This window comes from Acomys minous, assembly GCF_964271855.1.
Source record: "Acomys minous genome assembly, chromosome: 17".
Classification (NCBI taxonomy): domain Eukaryota; kingdom Metazoa; phylum Chordata; class Mammalia; order Rodentia; family Muridae; genus Acomys; species Acomys minous.
The window spans coordinates 18,206,902-18,230,986 of record NC_140500.1 but is presented as its reverse complement, the minus strand read 5'-3'; the positions used below and the strand labels follow the sequence as shown (position 1 = coordinate 18,230,986).

Here is a 24,085-nt window from a genome sequence, read left to right as displayed (position 1 = left end):
AGGAATTGAATGAGGGTGATGGTGGAGCCTGGAGATGGCGTGCAAAGTCTGGGCCTGCTCCATAGGCCTCTGGTGGATGTTTCCTCCTATAGCCTTTTCTGACTGAAATTGCCAGTGTTGTCTGATGTGATGGCTCATACATAAGTTCAGCCTCTGAGAGGTAGAGACAGGAGGATCAGCCAGTCTAGCTACATGAGATCCTGTATTCCACAGAATTCAATTTTCCCCAATGTTCCCTGCGCTGCCCACCTCTTCCCTGCCACCTTAGCCCTTGTTCTATGGGACTGGAATCTGACTTCCGCCCTTGTTGAGCCCTCGTAGCAACAGTTGTAGTCCTCCATTTCCTTCCCACTCCATTCAACCTTCAGTCTAGAAAGCTGGGTTGCAGGTGTCTCATTACCATCTCTATCCCAGCCCCAAGCCTAGGAGCAGCCTGCTTCCTCCTTAGTGCCTTCCCAGAAGCAGCTCCAGTTTCCAAGTTTTGTAACTAGAACTGACAGAGCACTGCCCTCCCTCCTCCCCCCTTCCCTACCTCACTAGAAAAGCATCAGGGACTGAAGAGCCTCTCAGGACAGGCAATGCCTCCTCCCAGCCTCACCAGTCAGGAAGCATCACCATAGCAACCTTAGCAGCAAACAATGTAACAGAGGGCTGTCCCCCAAAGCCTCCCCTCCTGGCTCTGTGGCTCAGAGGAAGAATGGCCAGCAGCTCAAAAAGATCCCTCCAAAAGCCAAGCGTGGGCGCTGCTTGTGTCAAAGAGCCCTTAATGCAGGTAGAGTGGGGCCCCACGCCACAGCCAGCCTGTCAGCTTGTCCTGAGCAGTAGGCTCCCTGGTACATAGCTGTCTTCTGCTTTCTTCCTGTAGTGCCCTGAATTTTCAGCTCAGAAACCTGCCTAGCAGGTTATCTAGAGGGCTTAGGACCAAAAATACTTAGCTTGGGGATTTATTTTTGGGTTTGGAGTATTTGTGTGCATGTCATAAACTATCTTGGGAAAGGACACAAAACTTAACATGAAATTCCTTTGCTTTGTGTATACCTTAGACACAGCCTGAAGGTGATTTAATGCATGCAGTATTTTTAGGATGTGTGACTTGACTGATGTTAATCAAAAAGGTCATTTGCCACTTGTAAAGCTATGCTCTTGCCCAGGAGAAAAGATTTTTCAGCATTTATGGTCTTGCATTTTTTTAGATTTTAGGGTGTGTGTATTTGTTTAGTTGAGGCAGTCTTGCTAGGTAGCCCTGGCCAGCCTGATACTATTAGCCTGGAGTAGCCCTGTCTTAACCTTCCCAAAGGCTGGTATTACAGATCTGTGCCATTATGCCCAGTTTGGGTTTTGTTTGACTTTATTTTTGAGGCAGAACCTCCCTGTATAGGCCTGGTTGAAGTGCACACCTAGACTAGGTTACTGTCAAACCTGTGCAGATCTGCTCTACTTCCTAAGTGCAGTTACTAGCACGTATAGTCATGCCCTGAATAGACTAGGCATGTTTGCTCTCAGACCTTTCCTCTCGGATGCTCTTGTAGGAAAGACTTAGGGAGTTAGGTACAGTGGGGCATGCCTGTGATTTTAGCAGTCATCAGCCTAGTCCACCTGGCCTACAAATAAGACCTTATATCATAAAAAAGGAAGGAAGGAATAAACAAACAAGCAGGCCAGCAAGATGGCTGAGGTGGTAAGGATGCTTGCTGTGCCCGGCTGCCTGAGTTCCAGCTCTGGAACCCATGTGGTAGAAGTACAGGCTCCCTCAAGATGCCCTCAGACATGTGCATGTGTGTGCACAAGGTGTCTTAATTTTAAAGAAATATGATTCAAGGGGTGATGCTTAAGAAACTGGTGTGGTTTGGGAGTGAGGAAAGCCCTAGAGTGAGTGAGAGGGAGGAACACTTTAAAAGAGACACATTTCTGTGCTGGTCAGACACATAGCTAGGTATACTTAGTTTGAACACAGCTCAAACCGGAGGTCTCCCCATCAGTTGAGACCCTGTGTGGATTCCTTACTGTAACAAGGTCTTAAGATTTATTTACTGCTGGGTGGTGGTGGTTGGCGCACGCCTTTAATCCCAGCACTCGGGAGGCAGAAGCAGGCGGATTGCTGTGAGTTCGAGGCCAGCCTGGTCTATAAAGCGAGTCCAGGACAGTCCAGGCTACACAGAGAAACCCTGTCTCAAAAAAAAAAAAAGATTTATTTACTTACTACTTATACAATGTTCTGCCTGCATGTGGGCTTGCACACCAAAAGAGGGCACCAGACCTTATTATAGATGTTTTTGAGCCACCAGGTGGTTGCTGGAGAGATGGCTCAGAGGTTAAGAGCACTGGCTGCTCTTCCAAAGGTCATGATTCAATTCTCAGTAACAGATCTTTCTACATCTGAAATAGGGACTTTGTTCCCAATTGAGTTTGTCAGTTTTCTTCTGCTGTAACAAAATACTTGGGGTAACTCAAAAGAGGAAAGGTTCAGTGAGGCTTCTTTCAGCATGTGGTCATCTGGCCTTGCTGCTCTGGACCTGTGAGGCTACAAATGGAGGAAGAGCATGGTAAAACAGCTGCTCACCTCATGAGCACCCAGAAGCAAAGAGACAGGAAGGGGCCTGGGTCCCACTGTCCACCTTAAGAGCATGTTCCCAGTGGCCTAACTTCCATTAGGCCCTCAACCCAGCTCCTGTTGCCTCCCACTCAGTCCTCAAACTGGAACCTAGCCTTTTACATGAGCCCTTGAGGGCCACTTACACAAACCAGAGCATGTTTGCTCATGGGGGTGTAGGGAAAAGAGCACACATGGTAGGGAAAGAACATTCTAGATGCTTTTCTGGACCATCTGACCTAATGAGAAATTAAGAGAAAGTGCCCATGACAGAGCAGGTAAGAAGTGGACTCAGGAGTGGAAAGTCAACCGGGCCTCCTTAGGGCCATGAACATGGGGAAATGCCTTTCTAGAAGGGCTGCCATGGGTCAACCCCTAGGCCTGGGATACATAAGAGGACATCAGAATGAAGGCGAGTGTGGTGAAGGCTGAAAGATGGGAGCAATGAGATGACTCAGAGTAAGGGCATTTGCCACCAAACCTGAACCTGAGTTCAGTTTCCCAGATCTCATGGTGGAAGGAGAGAAGTGATTCTGTAAGTTGTTCTGACTTCCATAGTCACACCCTAACATACCTACGCACACATACACTAAACAGTTTTTCAGCAAGTTGGGGCTAGAGAATGCTCAGTGTATAAGGGCACTGGCTGCTCTACAGGCCCCTAGCCCCTAGCGCCTACCTACATAGTGGCTTATAACCATGTCTTAGCTCAAGCTCCAGGGTATTTGTTGTCTTTTTTGGCCTCCTCTGGTATCAGACACATATGTTGTGCACAGATGTACACATAGGCAAGATACCCACATGACTTTTGTTTTTTTAACATTTTAAACCAAAGATACACACACACACACACACACATATATATATATATACTCTTTTCCCCCAAGACAAGGTTTCTCTTGTCTTGTAACAGTCCTGTCCTGACTGGTCTAGAACTTGTTTTGTAGACCAGGCTGGCCTCAAACTCACAGAGATCTACCTGCCTCTACCTCCTGAGTGCTATGATCAAAGGTGTGCAGTCACCACACCTGTGTAATATATTTAATTCTTAAAGAGTGGATGTTGAAGCCAGGTGCAGTGGCGCACACCTATGAGGCCAGCATGGTCTATGAAGCAAGTCCAGGACAGCCAAGGCTACACAGAGAAACCCTGTCTCAAAAATTAAAAAGCAAGAGTGGAAGTTGAGAGAGTGGGAAATCAAGACAAAAATATGATCAGTGAAAAAAGAATGGTGTGATAAGTCTGTGGAAATGATATGGGGGATAGTGCAGTGGCTTCTGGGTTGCGGCAGTTGTCTCATTGAAACAAAACACCTGACAAGCAAAGGGAAGAAGGGTTGGTTTTGGCCCAGTTCAGGCCTCTATCAATGGCAGGAACTTGAAGCAGCTGTCTACACTGTTGACAGCAGGCAAAGAGATAGATGCTACTGCCCAACTTGCTTCCTGCCTTTTATTCAGTTCAAGACCCCTGCCCATGGCGTGGTGGCCTCAGAGCTGATATGGCTCTTTCCACCTCCATTGACCTAATTTAGATAAACCCTTTCGAGTGTGCCAGAGGCTAGCATCCTGTATGAGTGAGGTTCCTGTCAGCTGGTGCCATCAAAAGGGATAGTTTGTAAAGTGCTTGCTATAGCGCATGGGGGCCAGACTTCAATCACGAGAAGTCATTAGATAGATAGATAGATAGATAGATAGATAGATAGATAGATAGATAGATAAAAGCTTTGCATGAGGTTTAGAGCATTTGCTGCTCTTGCAGAGGACCTGTCCCTTTGGATCACCTGGATTCTGATCTCAGAGATTACCAAGTACACACATGGTAAATATACATATCTGCAGGCAAAATACTCCTAAGTATTTTTTTACAAGTAATTTTAAAATTTTGCACGGTAACACTTGTAATCCCAGGGCTGGGTTGGGGTGGAGAGAGGTGGATTCTGGAGGCTTGATGGCTAGTGGCCAGGTGGACCAATAATTCCCAGACCGGTGAAAGATGCCCTGTCTCAAAAAACAAAAGATGGATGGTTCATGAGGGAGCAACATCCAAGATTGTCTCTTGACTTCCATACACATACGTATACATGTACACATGCACCCACATGAATGTACATGTGCACACACACACACACCTCTGGAGAGATGCCTTCTTGTGGGGGTCATCTACGTTCTGATGAGTCCTGGGCTGGCGGAGGCTGGCAGCTTGTGCCTAGGAAGGAGAGCAGAGCACTTCTGCAGCATCCTGGTCCTCTGTTGGCACAGCCATCCTAGGCTCCCTTTCGTGTCTCCCTAGATGGTCAATGCCAGAGAATCCTTCCCAACCGGTCAGACTCGGATTCAGCGTGAGTTCCTCCTCCCCCAAAAGGCCAAGGAGTTTCCGGGCTTCACCTGGCAAAGCTACCACAAGCTGGCCCTGAAGCAGCCACCATGCACAGAAATGAAGTCTAAAGTGCGTCGCCGGATACAGTATCCTGGGGAGGATGCAGCCGGGCACACCTGGGGCTTTCACACATGGCTCGATGTGGGACGTCTGCCTCCCACCTTCCCCACCAGGCCAGACACGCCCTATGACAGCAATGTCTGGCGCTGGTTGACTCATGCCAACGCCCATCGCCTCCCTGCTGCACAGCCTGCCATCCCTCCGCCCTCCCGTATGGGCCCCCACAGCTTCCTGTCCTTCATCAGTGCAACCCCCATCTTTATGGACACGAAGAGAAAGAGGCAGGTTATTATGAGAACAGTCAGAGAGCTGAAGGAGGTGGAGAAACTCAAGCTGCGGAGCGAACTGAGGGCCCCTCCACTTGACGCCCATGGCAATATTCTGCCCCCACCAAACTACAAGAAGTAAGCTCACCCCTTCTCGGGCAGTGACACTGCCTGTGCTTGTGTGCACACTCTCACCTCACTTCTGGTAGCTTAATTTTGCTTCCTCAACTCTCCCACTCATGGAAACCTGCGCCTTTTCTTTTGTGGAGCCGGAACCCATGGCCTTGCAAATACTTTGCAAGGGTTCTGCCCTGGAGCCACACTCCCAACTGTTCCCTGAAAGTAGCTGGCTACATGGTGTGCATACAGGGGAAAATAGCCAGTGGAAATAGGCACTAAAAATGGAGGTAGCATACTATGAATTTAACATCTGCTTGGCCTAGGGATACTGAGAAATGTAATAATTTAGTTCCTGCCTTCAAAAGATAGAGATAGCTACCAAAACCATACTGTACCTGCAAAGTGCCCAAAGTGTGTGTGTGTGGGGGGGGGGTCACTATTGCATCTCCTTTGTTTTATTGAGGCAGGATCTCACTGTATAGGTTGGCCTGGCCTTGACTGGCAATTCTTCTGCCTTCACCTTCTGAGTGCTAGGGTTACATATGTATGCCATCATGGCTGGCTGTCACTTTTCCTTTTTTATGTTTTTTTTTTTTAATTATGTGTATCGGTGGTTTGCCTGTATGCACACCACAAGCATGCCTGATGCCTGAGGAAGCCAGAAATGGCCATTGGATCCCCTGGAACTAGAGTTTCAGACAGCTGAGAGCAGCTATGTATGTGCTAGGAATTGACCCTGCGTCTACTGGGAGAGCAGCCAGTGCCCTTAACCGCTGAGCCATCTCTTCCAGGCCCCCTTTCTTCTCTCTCCTCTCCTCTCTTTCCTCTCTTCTCTTCTCTTCTCTTCTCTCTCTCTCTCTCTCTCTCTCTCTCTCTCTCTCTCTCCCTCCCTTCCTCCCTCCCTCCCTCCCTTCCATCTTTTCCTTTTTTTCTTTTTTCTTTTCAAGACATATTCTGGACTCAACTTGTAGACCAGGCTGGCCTCAAACTCACAGAGATCCACCTGCCTCTGTATCCCCAAGTGCTAGGATTAAAGGCGTGTGCTACCATGCCTGACTTCTTTCCCCCCTTTTTTTTTTCAAAAAAGAAGGAGTATACAGAAATGCTTTACATGCCTGAGGCTCAAGAGTATGAAACCCCCAGTAAATCCTTCTTTAAAAGCTGGAGTCTCATGCAGCCAAGACTGGTCTTGAAGTGCTAGAATTGTAGCCACACCTACCACCACAGCTGGCTCTAAAGTCCAGCGTTGACAGAGAAGGCAGAAGGGAAGCACCTCGCTGGGTAAGGATGCAGCGGGTTGTCAGTATGTAAAAGCAGCACAGCAGGAGCCTGGAGCGCAGCTCGGGAAGGGCAGTGGGGGTGGGGTACTGGCTTACATGCTCGGGGCTTTGGGCTCTCTCCTCCACACAGAAAAGAGAAGAGAGATGAGAGAAAGACATTGAACCAAAGTTAGATATTATCTTGCGAGGCAGGGCAGATGCATGAGGGTTAATAAGGAGAAGTTGATGGCTCCTGGAGAAGAAATTTCTTTCAAGGATGTAGCCCATGCACCTGATGAAAAGCAGTGGGCCATATACATGGGTTGGGAAGAAGAAAGGGATTCCTGGGAAAGGAGGGCAAGAAAGGGTAATTGAGAGTGAATAGAAAGCCGAGTGGTGGTGGCACACCCCTTTAATCTCAGCACTCGCGGGGGGGGGGGGGGGGGGCAGAGGCAAGCGGATTGCTGTGAGTTCGAGGCCAGCCTGGTCTACAAAGTGAATCCAGGACAGTCAAGGCTACACAGAGAGACCCTGTCTTGAAAAACAGGGGTGGGGGTGAGGGGGAGGAATGAGTGAATAGAGTGCTCGCTTCGGCAGCACGTATACTAAAAGTGGAACGAGAGTGAATAGGATCAAAATGTGTTATATACAGGAATAACAATGAAATCCATTATGATGATCTATTACAGTGGTCTGCCTGCATGTGTGCCTGCCTGCCTGAAGAGGGCAGCAGATCTCATTATAGATGGCCCTGAGCCACCATGTGGTTGGTTGCTGGGAATTGAACTCAGGACCTCTGGAAGAGCAGTCAATGCTCTTAACCTTTGAGTCATCTCTTCAGGCCAATATATGATAAACATCTTAGGAATGTGATGTTTTAAAAATTCAGAGGCAGGCAGGACTACTGTAGGCTAGAGTGTGCCCCTCCACTCCTCAATGCTTAACAGAAGGTTAGAAGGCCTTCAGAAAGTCACGGAGGAGGGGCTTGAACCATGCAGGCCCACCTAGAGTGGTCCCAGCAGAGACTGACATTAGAGGGAATGTTTTGAGAATTACACAGCTCCCCCAATGCCATGCCTGTCACTCATAGAGATGTGTGCATGCAAGTGTGTGTGTGTGTGTGTGTGTGTGTGTGTGTGTGTGTGTGTGTATGCATATACAGGTGCTCAAAGAGGCCAGAAAAGGGTATCAGATCCCTTGAAGCTGGAGTGACAGGCTTTTGTGAGCCTCCTGATGTAGAGGCTGGGATCTGAACTCTGCTTCTGGTAGACCACTCTTGACCACTGAGTCATCTATCCAGCCCTAAGAGAATTCTTTTAAAACATGGTCTCTTTATAGCCTTGGCTGCTCTGGAACTCACAAAGCTAGGATTAAAGGTGTGTGCCACTACACCTAGAATTTTTTTTTTTTTTATTAAAAACAAGACAACAAAAACAGTGACGCCTGGGAGTGCAGCTCAGGGACAAGATACTTGTTTAGCGTGTCCAAGACCAAGTTGCACCTCCAGCTCTCACGCAGGCGCCTACTTGGAGATGGCTCAGTGGGTAAGCATTAGCTGTGTAAGCATAAGGACCTGAGTTCCACGCCTCAGCACCCGTGTAGAAAAGGCTCAGCACAGCCATGTGTATGTGTAACCCCAGCAATGTTGGAGGACACATAGGCAGATTCTGGGAGCTCATTGGCCAGTCCGCCTAGCTGAAATGCTAAGTTTCAGGTTCAGTGAGAGACTCTATCTTAAGGGAGTCAGGCAGATGTTATCAGGGCAGTGATGGCTTCCTTTAGCCTCTGCATCACTATCTGCACAACACACACACACACACACACACACACACACACACACACACACACGTCTATCTACATACAATTTTTAAAATATGGCACCAGTGGTTGGTGACTTGCTGAGATGAGTACCTTTGGGACCCTGGCTTTCTGTCCATATATAAAGAGTATTGGTAACTAATATGTGAGACTAAGAAGGATCAGGAGTTCAAAGCCATCTTTGGCTACATAGTAAGTTTGAGGCCAGTCTGGACTACATGAGACCCTCTTTCAAAAAAGAGGGTGGGGGTGCATACACTCAGTTAGTTGGTAAGTGCTTATCTAGCATGTATGAAGTCCTGGGTTTAACACTTAGCACCACAGAAACTGGACATGATCTGGGCTCCGGGGGATTCTATCTCAATCCCTAGGACTCTCTGGATAGAAACTCAAGTCGGTCTTAGACGTGTTTGGCAAGGTTCCTACTGCTGGGCTGCATCCCTGGGGGACTTTTCAAAATATAACAAGGGGAGGAGCATGGCTCAGGAATATAGCATGCAAGAGACTCTAAGTAATAATAATAATAATAATAATAATAATAATAATAATAATAATAATAATAATAGCCCAAAAAGTTTCTGGGGTTATTCTGAAGGTGTGCAACTGCACACCTCAAATAAACCCAAAGCAGCAGACAGGACTATCTGCTGAACCAGGCACAAAGCCAGTTGAAACTCAGAAAATGTGCCAATACTCAACCGTGTTGTTTTGTTTTGAAGTCAATTTGCCACTGTTCAATTTACTACTACAGGCCAGCAACGAAGAGGAAAGCCACCTGCTACGCGCTACACTGAGTTCAGCGGCCTTCCCACCTACAGTGCCTTAGTAGAAAGGGGAGGCGTGAAGAACAGCTTGGATCTAGCTAAAACCCTGTGACAGAGTCAGGCATGGTGGTAGACACCTGTAGTGTCTAGCACTCTGACGGCGGAGGCAAAAGGATCTCAAGATGGAGACCAGCGTGCACCACATACTGATATGAGAAGAAGAACAGAGGATGCCAAGAGGTGACAATCAGGCTGAGGTGTAGCTCAGTGGTGGAGTGCTTGCCAAGCCCAGATAAGGCCCTGGGGTTGAGCCCTAGCACCGCACACACACATATATAGATAGAAGTAGTCTAGGTGTGGGGCTGGAGAGATGGCTCATCAGTTAAAAGCACTGGCTGCTCTTCCCAGAAGACCAAAGTTCAACTCCCAGCACCCACAAGGCAGCTCACAACTGTCTGTCACCCTAATCTGAGGGGATCTGACCCCTTCTTTTACTTTCCACTGACGCCAGTAACAAGTGATGCGCATGCCTACATGCCTCATTCACATAGCGTAATAAAATTAATAAACAATGAAAATATAGAACCAAAAGCACACAGTTAAAACGCAGGCCGTGAGATGCATAGCCTGATCCCCAAGTAGCTGATAGGAACTATCACCTGCCCTTCTCACCTCTCCCTGCCACGCCTGCTTCCTGCCTTTGACTCTGCTGTCTCTGAACCGCTTTCCCAACAGGTCCCAGTGCATATCTGCTGGTGGAAGGCTTGAGCCTTGGGGCGGGTTGATCTTAGCCAACCCACTTCCCAATAATTTCACCAGGAACTGGCCCTGCCCGAATCCTCAGCCTCATTATCAGGAGAAGGTCCTGAAACTAGCTCGGCTGCCCAGCGCGCCCCTGAGTGAAGACCTTGTGAAGGACTACCAAACCCTGCTTAAGAACCGGGTTGCCATGCCCCTCTACCACCTGTCCAAGGCCGGGCCTGCTAAAACAGCCGAGGAAAAGAAGAAAAGGAGACCTAGAGACGTCTAAAAGAGCCTCGGGCTGGACGAGCGCACAGTGGGCCTCAGGGTTCACAGCCTTCTTCAACAAGAAGCCTTAGGCGGCCGAGGACTCTGGCTTCTACAGAATACCCTTTTGGGCTCATGTCACCTCTCTGTCAGGTTCCTCGAAACATTACTGAAGCTCTGAGCTGTTCTGTGTTGTCTTTGGAAGACTCATCACAGTGTGGGAGAATTGGGCAGGGAGAGTACGAAGGGTAGCTAGATTATCTGTAGCTTAGAGCTCTTAAAGACACAATAAGGAAGCCGGGCGTGGTGGCGCATGCCTTTAATCCCAGCACGTGGGAGGCAGAGGCAGGCAGATCACTGTGAGTTCGAGGCCAGCCTGGTCTACAAAGTGAGTCCAGGACAGCCAAGGCTACACAGAGAGACCCCGTCTTGAAAAAAAAAAAAAAAAGATAGAATAAGGGGTAGTGATGGGTGTGTTGTGGGGGGAGGGGTGTGGTAAGAAATGTGGGTAAAGAACAGCAAGCTGGGAATATAGCCTAGTGGTAGAGCACTTGCCTAGCAAGAGCGAAGTCCTAAGTTCAATTCCTGTCACATATAAAGAAAAGGTTTCTAGTCTCAGAACATATTCACGGTGACACTGAGATTGGTTAGGAGACAGAAAAACCTCTTCGGCCAAAACAAAAACAAAATGAAAACCAACAACCCTTATTGACCTCTCCGTGCCATTTGATAGCTGGATACACTGGGTAGTAGTTCTAAGACGCCCCCTGCAGAATTTGATGGCAGATAGTGCTGGACACAGAAGAGCCAGGCCTGAGGAAGGCACCCGTTGCTCCAGGAGGGCAAGAGTCAACAAAGCAGAGATTCAAGGTGAAAGGTGTAGGAGGCACTAGGCGAACCAGGAATGTTAAATGCAGGGTTGTCTCTTCAAAGGGAGAGCTGTGTAACCTGTTTTCTGCCCAGAAGGCTGGGAGGGGAGGTGGTTGATAGTCTGTGCGCCTGAGACCACATCAGTTCCTCCCCAGAGCCTTATCATGACCTTGTTTTTCTCAGTCACTCTATAGGACCCATCTTTATGAATGATGTCACTTGTCACTTGTACTTCACAAAGTTTTGATGTGGTCCTGTCTTAAGCTTTGTTGTGCACATAGGATTGAGTTAATTATCATCACCAGAAAAAAATTTTTCACCAAACTCTGTGGTGTTTGGGGGGTTTGTTTTGTTTGTTTTGGTTTTGGTTTTGGTTTTGGAGACAGGGTTTCTCTGTGTAGCCTTAGCTGTTCCTAGACTGGCTTTGTAGACCAGGCTGGCCTCAAACTCCACAGAGATCCGCCAGCCTCTGCCTTCCCTCCTGAGTGTTGGGATTACAGGCGTGCGCCACCGCTCAAACAGTGCTGTGTTTAAATATTCCTAAAATAAACTACTCCAGGTCAGACTCCCAAAGCTTGAACTAACACAGGGTACTGTGTCATGTTGAACCAAACTGCCTCTTTGCTTCTCACAAATTCTTACTCTGCTGGCCGTCGTGGTCACAGAGAGTCCCACAGAAAGGCAACGGTCATCTGAGAGTGACTTAAGGGCCTTGGACCTGAGCTGCCGTTGACTACAAAGGTCTCACCATTGACTCTGGGGGCATCAGAGACAAGGCTTGAAGTGCAGGCCCATATAGTAGTCAGGAGTCCCCTCTGACAGAGGTGCAGGCGGCAGGGGTCCTGCAAGGCCTGGTGGAAGGGGCCATGGTGAGCGGCCTTTACATATTCTCAGGTGTGTGGCCTTCTGCCTTTTTGCCCATTAATTTGTTCCTACTTCTCTTTTTTTTAATTAAAATTTATTTTATGTACATTCATGTGAGGGTGTCAGATCCTTTAGAACTGAAGTTACAGGTAGTTGTGAGCCACCATGTGGTTGCTGGGAATTGAACCCGGGGTCCATTTGGAAGAACAGGCAGTGCCCTTAACCCCTGAGCCATCTCTCCAGCCCACAAACCATTTTACTTTTACTTATGTGTTTGTATATGAGTCTGTGTAGGTTTGTGTATGTGCATTTAGATGGCCACGGAGCCCAGAAGAGGGTGGCCAGTGCTCTAGAGCTGGAGTTACAGGCAGTTGTTGATAGTGGTGCTGAGAATTGAACTGGAATGCTTTGCAAGAGCAGCAAGCACCCTTACCTGCTCAGCCATCTCTCTTAAATCCCTCTGCCTCCACCACTGGGTTTTGTTTGTTTTTGTTTTTCAAAACTAGGTTTCTCTGTGTGATAGGCCTGGCTGTCTCCAGAGTGCACCCGCCCTGCTGCCTCTACCTTTTTTAAAGCCCTGCAGGCACTTAGAACTTAAGACACCCCAGAGTTTAACTCAACCATTCAGCAGCTGTAAGACCTGTGTGAAAGTTAACTGTGCCCCTGTGGATTTGGGGTTTGTTTTCTGCACAATGGAAACTACTGGGCTATAAATAACGGCGAGGGGGGGGGCAGGGGAGAGGGGAATAACACAAGTGAAGCTCTTGACAAACACTGGCATAGTGTATGCCACTGTGAATCTGTCCACCACCATCCACAGAATAAAGTAACTATTATTCACTTATAACAAGGAGCAGTGTATTGATAAATGCTACAATGAAGACAAAACTAAACAACACCATGCCAAGCGAAAGAAGCCTGGTAAAACAGACTACATGATGTATAAAGCAGAGACCCAGGGGCTTGTGGGAGGGGTCAGGAGTTATTGCTTAATGTGTACAGAATTCCTGCTGGGATGGTGATGAAATTGGATAGTGGTAATGGCAGTGTAACATAGTGAGTGTCGCTAATGCCCCTGACTCATGCACTTATAACTGGTGAAAAGAGTAAGTTTTGTGTGTTTTACCACAAAAAAAATTTTTTTTTGAAGGTCAAGGACAATTTATTAGAGTTTAAAAGGAAACTGCAGAGCAGGCAAGTTGTAAATCTCAAAGCTGCTGGGAGGAAGAAGACACACACGGAAGTCATCTGTGTGACAACAGGCAGCTTTAGAAAAAGAATAAAGGAGCCAGCAGGTTTGGCTGGGAAGTTCAATGATTAGGAGCCAGGAATGGTGGTGCACACCTTTAATCCCAGCACCCAGCAGGCAGAAGCAGGTGGATCTGAGTTCGAGCCAGCCTGGTTTAGCCCCAGCAAGGCCTGCAGACCCAGGGAACCCCATGGCCATTGAGCTCCTCACAACATTTTTGCAAAAAAGATTAAAAAAAAAAAAGATTATGCTAGGCCACTAGGCAGGGTGCGGTGGCGCATGCCCTTAATCCCAGCACTCAGGAGGCAGAGGCAGGTGGATCTCTGTAAGTTTGAGGCCAGCCTGGTCTACAAAGCGAGTCCAGGACAGCCAAGGATACACGGACTCTGTCTCGAAAAACCAAAAAAAAAAAAAAAAAAAAAAGGTGGCATTGTGTGAGGTGATAAGGCACAGCCCCTCCCCACAGAATGAATGAATGCTGGTCTCAAAAAGTGAGTGAGTCTCAAGAAAACCAACTGCTATAAAAGAGCAAGACCAGCCCACACCACTCGCTCTCTGGCTTTGTGTTGTCTATGTTTTCTTCTCGTACGTGTGCCTCAACCGAGTGTATCAGTCATGTGACAGACAAGGGTCCTTGCCAGAGTGAAATAACTGTTAGCTCCATGCTTTAATGTTTAAACTCTGTGTGTGTGTGTGTGGTATGAGTGTGTGTGGTGTGTGTGTGTGTGTGTGTGTGTGTATGTGTGTGGTGTGTGTATGTGTGTGGTGTGTGTGTGGTGTGTGTGTGTGTGTGTGTGTGTCTGGTCAGAGGACAACTTGTGGAATCTGTTCTGTTCTTCACCAAGTGGGCCCCAGAGATTGAGCTCAGGTCATTAGACTTGGCAGCAGGTGACTTTATCACTGAGCCAACGTGTACTAAGTACCATGTTCTTGACTATCCAAAAGCATGTGTAAGATACCACCTCTCGCCGGGCAGTGGTGGCACACGCCTTTAATCCCAGCACTCGGGAGGCAGAGGCAGGCGGATCGCTGTGAGTTCAAGGCCAGCCTGGTCTACAAAGCGAGTCCAGGGCAGCCAAGGCTACACAGAGAGACCCTGTCTCAAAAAAAAAAAAAAAAAGATACCACCTCTCACCCCGCCACCTCCGTGCTTCTTTCTTCCCCTCTCCTCTCTTCTTCTTCTTCAACAGCAACTCACTATGTAATTCAGGATGGCCTCACACTGGTGAGCCTCTAACTTCAGGCTCCCACATCCTGGGATTATAAGCATCCTATCGAGGCTTTTGAAAGCAATTTGCCTACTCTCTGTCCTTAGAGTGTGAAAGAGCAGAAAGTACTTTAGGGGGAAGGCACCCAGCAACTGGGTCTGCCTGAAGGGCCTACTGTTTCATACTTGGGGATCTGAGAGGAAGAAGGAATGGAACCCATCTCTCTGCACATACCTGGCATGCCACACCCTGAAGCAGCCTGTGCCCTACTGAATGCCTGCAGCTTCCCACTTACACCGGGGGCCTTCAGAGCCACTGCTCCTGCTAAGCCTCCAGTCTTAGCTCCATGAGCCAGGTTGCATGAAAGCTCAGATTTCTGAGCTGCTGCAGGCCTGAGGGAAGACCAGATCTGGTGTGTACTACACACAGTAGGAATGAAGAGCTCCCGGGAGGCTTGTAGAAGGAGCAGACTCTAATCCAAGCACTCAGGAGGCAGAAAGAGATGTGAGTTCCAGGCTAGACTGGGTGACGCAGTGAACTCCAGCCCAGCTATTGAAACATAGCAAGAGTCTTAAAGCACACACACACACACACACACACACACACACACACACACACACACCCTATAGACTTCACCTGGAGGGAAAGAGTCCTGAGGGACTTGGTTTTTAAGCTATATGGGATGTTCGGTTCCCTAAAGAACTCATTAAAATGCAAACTGCTGGATTCTACCCAGATGTGCTGGATGGTTGGACCTGGCAAGGCTGAGAGTCCTGCTTCTGGTGAGTTCCCCCGGGTGCAGCTGTGCTGCTCTTGGACAAACCTTACAGAAGTGGCTCGGGGGTCGCTGATCTACTGAGGACTCACTCCTTCTTGACTATTCACAAGAGGCCGCCCTTCAGATGTCAGTCCTGAGCTGATACCCTTCTGCAGGCCCAGGGGGCAGAGCCTAAAGGCCTACATGCTTCTTGATCGTGTGTGGGAAGGACTGTAAGCTTTGTCACAGGTGAAAGCAATCTTGGCAGGCTTTACCCTTGGACACACCATGGATACCTTGAGATAGACTGGGTGGAGCCATCCTGGGCCTGGAATTCAGGAAGCAGACCTGGGGACTCCACCTGGACTGTTGTTTTTCTAATCGACCCTCAATGGGAGAAGGAGACCGCCCTTCACACGTGACACAGGCAGGCGGAGAGGAGAGAGCAGCAGCAGGGTCACACTGGGCTTGAGCATACGAGGATCAGCGAACAAGCCGGACCAGCACATAGGCCAGAGACACCTAAAGATCTGTCCCGTGGAACGGATACCAGAAGGTTTACTCTTTTTCCCTCTTGTGTAAGCTAGTTGGGTTGTATAATAAAGTTTAATTGTTAAAAAACAGAGCCTACAATCATGTTGTTGCATACCGCAGAGCCTGAGCTTGGCTGCACGGCTTCCCTTAGGTCATCGGAATGCTGTTGGGTGTGCGCTGAATACTCATGCTGGGTACTGTGACTTTGTTGCTACCTAACAGCCAGTGATTTCTTTAGCTTACATGCAACAGAAAAGAAAGGTCATGTCCATGGATGCTGAGGCAGGCCCAAAACTTATGTAAGGAGGGAGATGAATAGAAGAGATTGGGGGGGGAGGGGGTGCTGGAGAGATGGCTCAGAGGTTAAGAGCACTGGCTGCTCTTCCAAAGGTCCTGAGTTCAATTCCTAGCAACCACATGGTGGCTCACAACCATCTATAATGAGATCTGGTGCCCTCTTCTGGTGTGTAGGTGTACATGGAGGCAGAGCACTATAAACATAATAAATTAATCTTGAAGAAGGAGGAGGAGGAGAAGGAGGTTGGGAGGAGTTGAAGAGACCACTGAAGCTGTAGGAAGGAGTCTTTGCTAAAACCTGGAGGTCCATAATAATCGGAAGGAACTATGCAATTTGACACATTTCAAGAGAAGTCACAAGATCATAGCTGGAAAGTTATTCTGGTAACTACAGGGCCTGGAGTCCCAGCTGCTCAGGAAGCTTAGGCAGGGGAACTGCCAGGAATTTGAAGTCAACCTGGGCTGCCTTTGAGTTCAAGGCTACCTTGTGATAAAGAGCAGGGCCTTTTCTTTTCTTTCTTTGTCTTCTTTTTTTTGGGGGAGTGGGGGGACAGGGCCTTCTGTGTAGCTCCCTTGGTAAACCAGGCTGGCTTTGAACTCACAGAGATCTGCCTGCATCTGTCTCTACGAGTGCTGGGATTAAAGGACTGTGCTACCACCACCTAGCTAGGTTTTGGTTTGGTTTTTGTTTCTTTTCTTTTTTTCTTTCTTTTATTTTTTTTCTTTTTCTTTCTTTTCTTTTCTTTTCTTTTTTTGAGTGAATTGTTCACAAGTCTCAATAGAGAAGATATTGTCATTACCTCACCAGTCTGGTGACAAAATCCTACCCCCTAGAGCACCCACTTCTTAGTTTTCATCTCAGAGATCAGCTGATAAGAAAGGCAATCACTCTAGAGCCCTTGCTGTCTTTCTGTCTTTGTTTACTCTCCTGGGACTTACAGTGACTTTGCTATAGAGTTTGGTAATGATCAGGATGAATTAAGTAAAGTCCTAAACCAAGCCTTGTAGAAGGGGCCAAAGAGGTTGCTCAATAGTTAAGGATGTTGACTGCTCTTGCAGAAGACTTTGGTTCAGTTCCCAAGCACTCACATGGCAGCTAACAACTTATATCACTCCAGTTCAAGGGGATCTGACACACTTCTTTTACCCCCCAATAAACACTAGGCAAGAATGTGGTACCCAGACATACAAGCAGGTAAAACATTTATGCACGTAAAATGAAATGTAAATAGTAAAAAATTAAATAATAAAAAAAAAACTTTGTGTGGCCGGGCGTGGTGGCACACTTGGGAGGCAGAAGCAGGTGGATCACTGTGAGTTCGAGGCCAGCCTGGACTACAAAGTGAGTCCAGCCCAGCCAAGGCTACACTGAGAAACCCTGTCTCAAAAAACAAACAAACAAACAAAGAAAACAAAACAAAACAAAAAACCTTGTGCAAAAAGAGAGCAGAGAAATAAAGATTTCCTGTTTTCAGAAGCCTTGGATCAACTGGGGGAAACGGCCAAGTAAACCATTATAAGGTGTCAGAATTTGCCTGTAATCCCACTATCAGGAAGATCGAGGCAGGAGAATCATCATGAATTCCAACCCAGTCTAAGTGATGGAGTAAAACCCTGTCTCAAAACACCACCCCCACCAAAACCTAAAAGGCAAACGACAGCTAATATGACAGGTGATGCAGCTGGACCCGAGAGCAAGGAATGACAGGTCAGAGTGAGCGTGAGTACTCATGGCCTGCTGCCCGCGCCTTGCTCAGCATTTGTTGTGTCAGGCACTCCTCTGAGGGACCTAAGAACCAACCCAGTCAATTCCTGTGATGCACCCCATTTTAGAGATAGGTAAACTGAGGCAGAAAGTTTCTTCTTTCTGTTCCATCTCTGATTTAAACCTCATTCCAGTTCTACAAATTATGTATTTCAGATCAGTAGCTCACTCTGAATTGCTCAGTAAAATGAGATGAAGTCGTGTTACTTTTTTCCTGGCGTCAAGGACTGGATACAGACACGTTCTACTTTCTAAGACAGAGTCTCATATGTATCCCTGGCTGTCCTGGGACTTGCAGTGTAGACCAGGCAAGGCTCAAACTCACAAAGATCCTGTCTCTACCTCCTGAGTTCTTGGAGTAAAGTCACATGCCTATATGCCTGGCATAATATTTTTTTTTTAAGACAAGGCCTTGTTATGCAGCCCAGATGGCCTCAAACTTTCTTTTTGGCCTTGAACTCCTCATCTTCCTGCCTCTACCTTCAAAGTTTGGATTACGGGCATGAGCCACTTCACTTGGCTTTAGAGTCTCATTATTATTATTATTATTATTATTATTATTATTATTATTATTATTATTATTGTTCTGGCTCCATATGTGTCTGTGTAAGGATGTCAGATCCCTGGAACTGGATAAACAGACAGTTGTGAACTGCCATGTGCTGCTGGGATTTGAACTTAGGTCCTTTAGAAGAGCAGCCAGTGCTCTTAACCATTGAGCCATCTCTCCAGCACCGGGCTCTCTCTTCTGTTTTTTGTTGTTTTGTTTTTGTTTTTGAGTCATGACATTATGTAGCTCAGGCTGGACTCTAGCTCATGATTCTTCTTCAGCCTTCTAAATCCTGGGATTATAGGCATAGCTGCCATTCTGCCTAAGAGTTGAAACTTTTTGGTTTTTTCATCCTGTTTTTTTTTTTAGGTTGCTTAGTGCATGTGTGCATGTTTGTGTGAGTGCATGCGCACAAATGTGTGTGTGTGTGTGTGTGTGTGTGTGTGTGTGTGTGTGTAGGTCAGAGGATAACTTTTGGGACAATGGACTCAAGTGGTCAGGCCTGCATGGCAGGCACTTATATCTGCTAAGCCCACGCTGTAGAACTCTTAGCTGAGACATCTGAATTCCCCGTCCCTTGCTCAGCTTGTTTTCATTCAGAGACATGCCAGCATCCTTTCTGTAGCCTGGCTTTGCTATCCACAAAGTGGAAGGACCAGGCCAGAGTCACTAGTGCTAACTGTGAGTTCTTCCTGGTTGTCTTTGGGAGCTCTTTGGTTTAGCATGGAAGCGAGGCAGTTGCCTCTCCTGGCAATAGATTTCAAAATTGGCACTGGGTTCCTGGGACCCTTGCTGGGCAGGAGAACTCTCAAAAGCCACATCACTCATGCCCTTTGGCAGAGACAGGCAGGCCCAGAGGAGAAAGCCTGAAATAGAGTTGGCTGTCCTCAACCTTCCAGTGGCTCAAGGGAGCTGTCTGTCCAGCTCTGAAAAACATAGTCTACCTCGAATATTCTGGGCATTTCCTTATGTGGCAGAGTACATGCCTGGGGAATTTCACTGAGCCCTCGGGCCCAGCTCATCCTGTCAGCAGAGGCAAGAACCGCACTACTTAGCATTAAGAAATGAATATTGAAAGTGTATGAAGATATTCAAAGGCAAAAAAAAAATGCCATTAAGTCTCTTCTGTGGTTTGAACAAGAGGGCAGAGACTGAGAATATAGCTGCAGTGAGTTACATAGAGGTCATTCTTGGCTCCGCAGTGAGTTTGAGGTCAGCTTAGGTCAGTGAGACCCTGCTTTAATATATATATACATCTGCAGGGATTTAGATTAAACACAAAGAACTTCCTGATGGCATTAAGAGACACTGGAATTAAATTATACAGGTCAGAAGGGGAAGCTGTGTCACCTGGTGTTCAGTAGAAATACAGTGGCTTAGTAGCTAGGATCATAGTTAACCGCTCAGTGGCAAAGCACAAAGTCAGTTTTCGTGAGACGCTGGCTCTTTCCCTGACAACAGCAACCACACAGATAAGCAAGGCATGGTGGTGCACAGCCACAGTCTTCAAATGCAGATGGCAGAGGCAGGAAGAGCAACACAAGGTCAAGGTGAGCAGCGCCCTGTGGATGATGAGTTCTAGGCTACCCAGGACCATGTGCGCATAGTCAGACGCTCAACAAACCTAAACACATAAACATGCAAGTAAATTATAGGTGCCACGTGAAAAGGGCAAAAAGAAAACAAGTTGCTGTCATAAGTTATTTTGCTGAACCAAATAGATCTAAAATATTACTCAGATCCAACAATGCAATTGCCATGGAAATAACTGAGATGTCTCACAGTGTTTTCTATATTGTTGGTAAAGTAGACCTCATTTCAGGTGAACTGGATTGTAAATGTTCAACAGTCGTATGGCACAGCACCACTCTAGAATCACCAACAAGCCTGGGGGTGTAATTTGGTTGTAAATATATGTTCAGTATGTGTGAGGTCTGAGGTTTCATCCTAGCACATAGACACACACAGACACACACACAGACACACACACACACACACACACACACGGAATTGATCCTTACTTTCAACTTACTACGTATGGAGTCAGATAGGGCTACGGCTCTGGGTGTGTCTGTCTCATGGCTGGAATGCATGGAAGGCTCACACATTTGAATGCCTAGTCACTAGGAAGTGGACTTTTTGAGGATTAGGAGGTATGGCCTTGTTGAAGGAAGTATGTCGCTGGATGTGGACTTTGAGGTTTTGAAAGGCCGTGGCAGGCCCAGTCTCTTTCTGCGTCTCTCAGTCCAAAGATCAGGATGTAGTAGCTCCCAGCTACAGCTCCACTGCCTGCCTGCGGTGCTGCCATGCCCCCCACCATGATGATAAGGGCCCAACCCCTGGAACTGTGAGCCAGCCCCCAGCGAAATGTTTTCTCTTACCTCATAGGCTATGGCTCCCCACCCCACCCCGTCAGAGGTCCAGGGGAGGGGAATAGGGCACAAGAGCGAGGGCGGGAACAGGAAGATAAGAGTGAGGGGATAACAATTGGGATGTAATGTGTGAGTAAATTATAATAAATAAAATATTTTTTTAAATCACAAAGGAAAGAAAGAAAGAAAGAAAGAAAGAAAGTTTTCTCTTACAATAGTTGCCATGGCCACGGTGTCTCTTTGAAGCGACAGGACAGTGACTCAGCCTGTTGGGGGGGTTTCCACCTCGATTTAACTGAGGAGAGAAGACCCACCCTGGATATGGATTGCATGGCAAGAAGTCCTGGACTGAATAGAAAGGGAAAAAGGAAGAAGGCGGCCAAGCAGAGGCTTTTGTCTCTGCTCCTGACTGGAGCAGCAGTGTGACCACCTGTCTCACACTCTTGCTGCTGCATGCTCCAGGACAGCTTCTATTCTCCACCACGAGCCACAATGGCGCCTTCCTTGTGGAGAAAGGTTCTGTGAGGTATCACAATAAGGAAGAAAAGTAACTAATTCATGTGTACACGTGCGTAATCTGTAATAATTATTTCATACCAAATGTCAGATCAAAGTGGAATCTGGTTTTAGCCAAAGCCATGAAACTTTCTAGGAGGTCTTCAACCTGAGGGCTGTGAGGTTGGAGAGCTGTGAAAACCTTACCTTTTGGTGTCTTGCTTGGCCATCCCCGTTGCCCTAAACACAAAGACCATGGCTCTATAGTGATCTTAGAAGGCCTGAAGAAGTAAGTGTTCTGTTCTCTGTGACACGGGATGGGCGGTGTCCCTCAGGTCTGTCAGAGTTAGAGGAAGAGTAAACTGAGGTTAGCTCCCCCGCTCCAGACGCTCCTGACTCTGTCTTCTTCAGCTTTTTATTTCTTCTTAGTACTTAGAACAACCTACCTGTATTATACATTTAGTTGCTTGTTGCCTGGCTTCTACGTCAGACTATGAATCTTGGTCACCACCAATATTAACCAGGGACACACACACACACACACACACACACACACACACACACACACACCTGGATGTATTAAGTCAGCTTTAAAACAGTAACAGCAGAATCATGCCTAAGTTTCAAGAACCTACTAATAACTCGGTCCTTGAGGCTGCTGCTGCCGTAGTCCTTTTCTGGCACTGGAAGCTGGCAGGTTTCCTGGAGAGGCGCTGGTCCCTAGTCTACAACTGAAGCTTGCAAATGCTTGTTCCGGTGAAATATCAGAAATATCAGAATATCTGTGAAGCAAGCAGCAGCAACAGGACAGATCAACCACGAGCAAGAGGGGGGTTGAGCAAATGAAAGGGGAAACACTCTTCCTCCTGCTAGATTTTGTTTTCCTGAGGCGCTGTCTGAAGGTGGCGCTCACAACTAGCGTAAGCCTTCCCACACCGATTGAGGCAGGCAGGGCATGGCTCCTGAGTCTTCTAACTCAGGTGATTCTACTCTGTGACAAGTAATACCCTTGTGTACTGCCAACTCCCTTAGTGACTAGTGCATTGTAGAGGCTCAGAAAAGAGGTTTTCTAAGTAGGAGGGAACTCAACTTAGAGGAGACTCTGTGACCGGTCCTGGCACCTCTGTTTTCCCTCAAAACTTCTGAATTTATATCCATCCACTTCGATGTTTACATGAAGCATAAGATGAAATGAGTGAGAGCTTCAGAAGGAAACCCTCTCCTTCTGACCTCTGTGCTACCAGGCACACACATACTACACATGTAGGCAGGCAAACACTCATACATGTAAAATAAATCTTTTTTAAAAAATCAGGGTGGTTGTTGTAATGAAAGAAAAATCCCAGATGCTCAGTTTTTCCAATAAAGATCTAGGAGCCAGATGCTGAGGTGAAAACTTGCTAGCTCAGAGAGGCAGAGAAAGCACCCAGCTGACCTTCCTACTCAGCTCATGTCCCAGAAGGAACAACCAACAGCCTAAAAGCCAAAGAGCCTGCTAGCTCAGCTGATGGCCCAGGAGGAAAAAGCCAAGAGCTAAAAGCCAAAAAGAGAGCTAAAGAGCAAAGCCAAAGATCTAAAGAGCTCCTTTTTCTTCTATTTCTCCTTTTGTTGTTGTTGTTGTTTTCGAGATAGGGATTCTCTGTGTGGCCTTGGCTGTCCTGGACTCACTTTGTAGACCAGGCTGGTCTCGAACTTAGGGAGATCCTCCTGTCTCTGTCTCCCTGAGTACTGGGATTACAGGCGTGTGCCGCCAGGCTCAGCTTCACTACACTGTCTTAAATGCCCTTCTCTCAAAGCCCTTCCTATCTACTTAGTCCCTGTCAGCTGGTTTCTTGCTCTGCCTCTTTTTTTTTTAACTTTATTAATTTATTCTTGTTACATCTCAATGGTTATCCCCTCCCTTGTATCCTCCCATTCTTCCCTCCCTCCCATTTTCCCTTTATTCCCCTCCCCTATGACTCTTGCTCTGCCTCTTGACCTACGGTTAATTTTATTAAATCCTATGTGCAGACAGCTCTTGAGCCGGGTATGGTGGCGCACGCCTTTAATCCCAGCACTCAGGAGGCAGAGGCAGGCGGATCACTGTGAGTTCGAGGCCAGCCTGGTCTACAAAGTGAGTCCAGGACGGCCAAGGCTACATAGAGAAACCCTGTCTCAGAAAACCAAAAAAAAAAAAAAAAAAAAAAAAGAAAGCTCTTGAATTAAAGGTATATGTTAGGGCTGAACCACACCATAATCACCTGCTTACAATAAATCGAAAGTTCTTGCATTAAAGGTGTGTTAGGGATGAACTACACCAAACAAGAAACAGGTTTTTACAGTTCACAGTTTCAGGGTTCACAATGGGATCAAATATCCTTCAACACAGGGCATGGTGGTGCACACCTTCATCCCAGCACTCAGAAAGGCAGAGGCAGGAGGATCTGAGAGTTCAAGGCCAAACTGTTCTACATAGTGAGTTCCAAGACAGCCAGGACTATATAGAGAGACCCTGATTTTTTTTTTAAGTGTTAGAGAGTTGGCTGGAGAAATGGTATAGCCATTAATGGCATAGCTAGGCTCATAACCAAAGAGCCAAGAATCGTACAGAGGGCTACTGGAAATTTCTTCCTGTTTCTTCTATAGCAATTAAAGTAGTAATTCCTTAGAAGTGATTTTTGAAACTCATTAGTTTGCTTTGTGTGTATGGATGTTTTGTATGCATGTATGTCTGTGAAACATGTATTCCTGGTACCCAAGGAAGCAAGAAGAGCGTGTCAGACCCTGAAACGGGATTTGCAACCATGAGCTGCCATGTGTGCGTCCTGGGAATTCAGCCTGGTCTCCTACAAAAGCAGCAGTCTCTCTTGCCCTAGAAATGATT

The 24,085-nt window shown here is 47.2% G+C and overlaps 1 protein-coding gene across 2 annotated transcripts; it reads left to right on the top strand.

Annotated features, from left to right (window-relative positions):
• The first annotated feature begins 133 nt into the window (after window positions 1–133).
• TEX52 (testis expressed 52) lies at window positions 134–11,859 on the top strand. 2 transcript variants are annotated; one of them, XM_084766310.1, is made up of 3 exons: window positions 134–772; window positions 4,880–5,430; window positions 9,989–11,859. In XM_084766310.1, exons 1-3 carry the CDS (start codon window positions 698–700, stop codon window positions 10,281–10,283), a joined length of 921 nt encoding a protein of 306 aa, XP_084622436.1. In that variant the 5' UTR covers window positions 134–697; the 3' UTR covers window positions 10,284–11,859. The 2 variants fall into 2 exon arrangements, with proteins under 2 accessions (XP_084622436.1, XP_084622437.1); XM_084766311.1 differs by having other exon boundaries at window positions 720–772; window positions 4,858–5,430.
• The last annotated feature ends 12,226 nt before the right edge of the window (window positions 11,860–24,085 follow it).

Coding starts and splice junctions, on each gene's coding strand:
- TEX52 (XM_084766310.1), top strand. CDS start 698: ATGGCCAGCAGCTCAAAAAGATCCCTCCAAAAGCCAAGCGTGGGCGCT. Junction 773..4,879: donor TCAAAGAGCCCTTAATGCAG/GTAGAGTGGGGC, acceptor GTGTCTCCCTAG/ATGGTCAATGCCAGAGAATC. Junction 5,431..9,988: donor CCCCCACCAAACTACAAGAA/GTAAGCTCACCC, acceptor CTTTCCCAACAG/GTCCCAGTGCATATCTGCTG.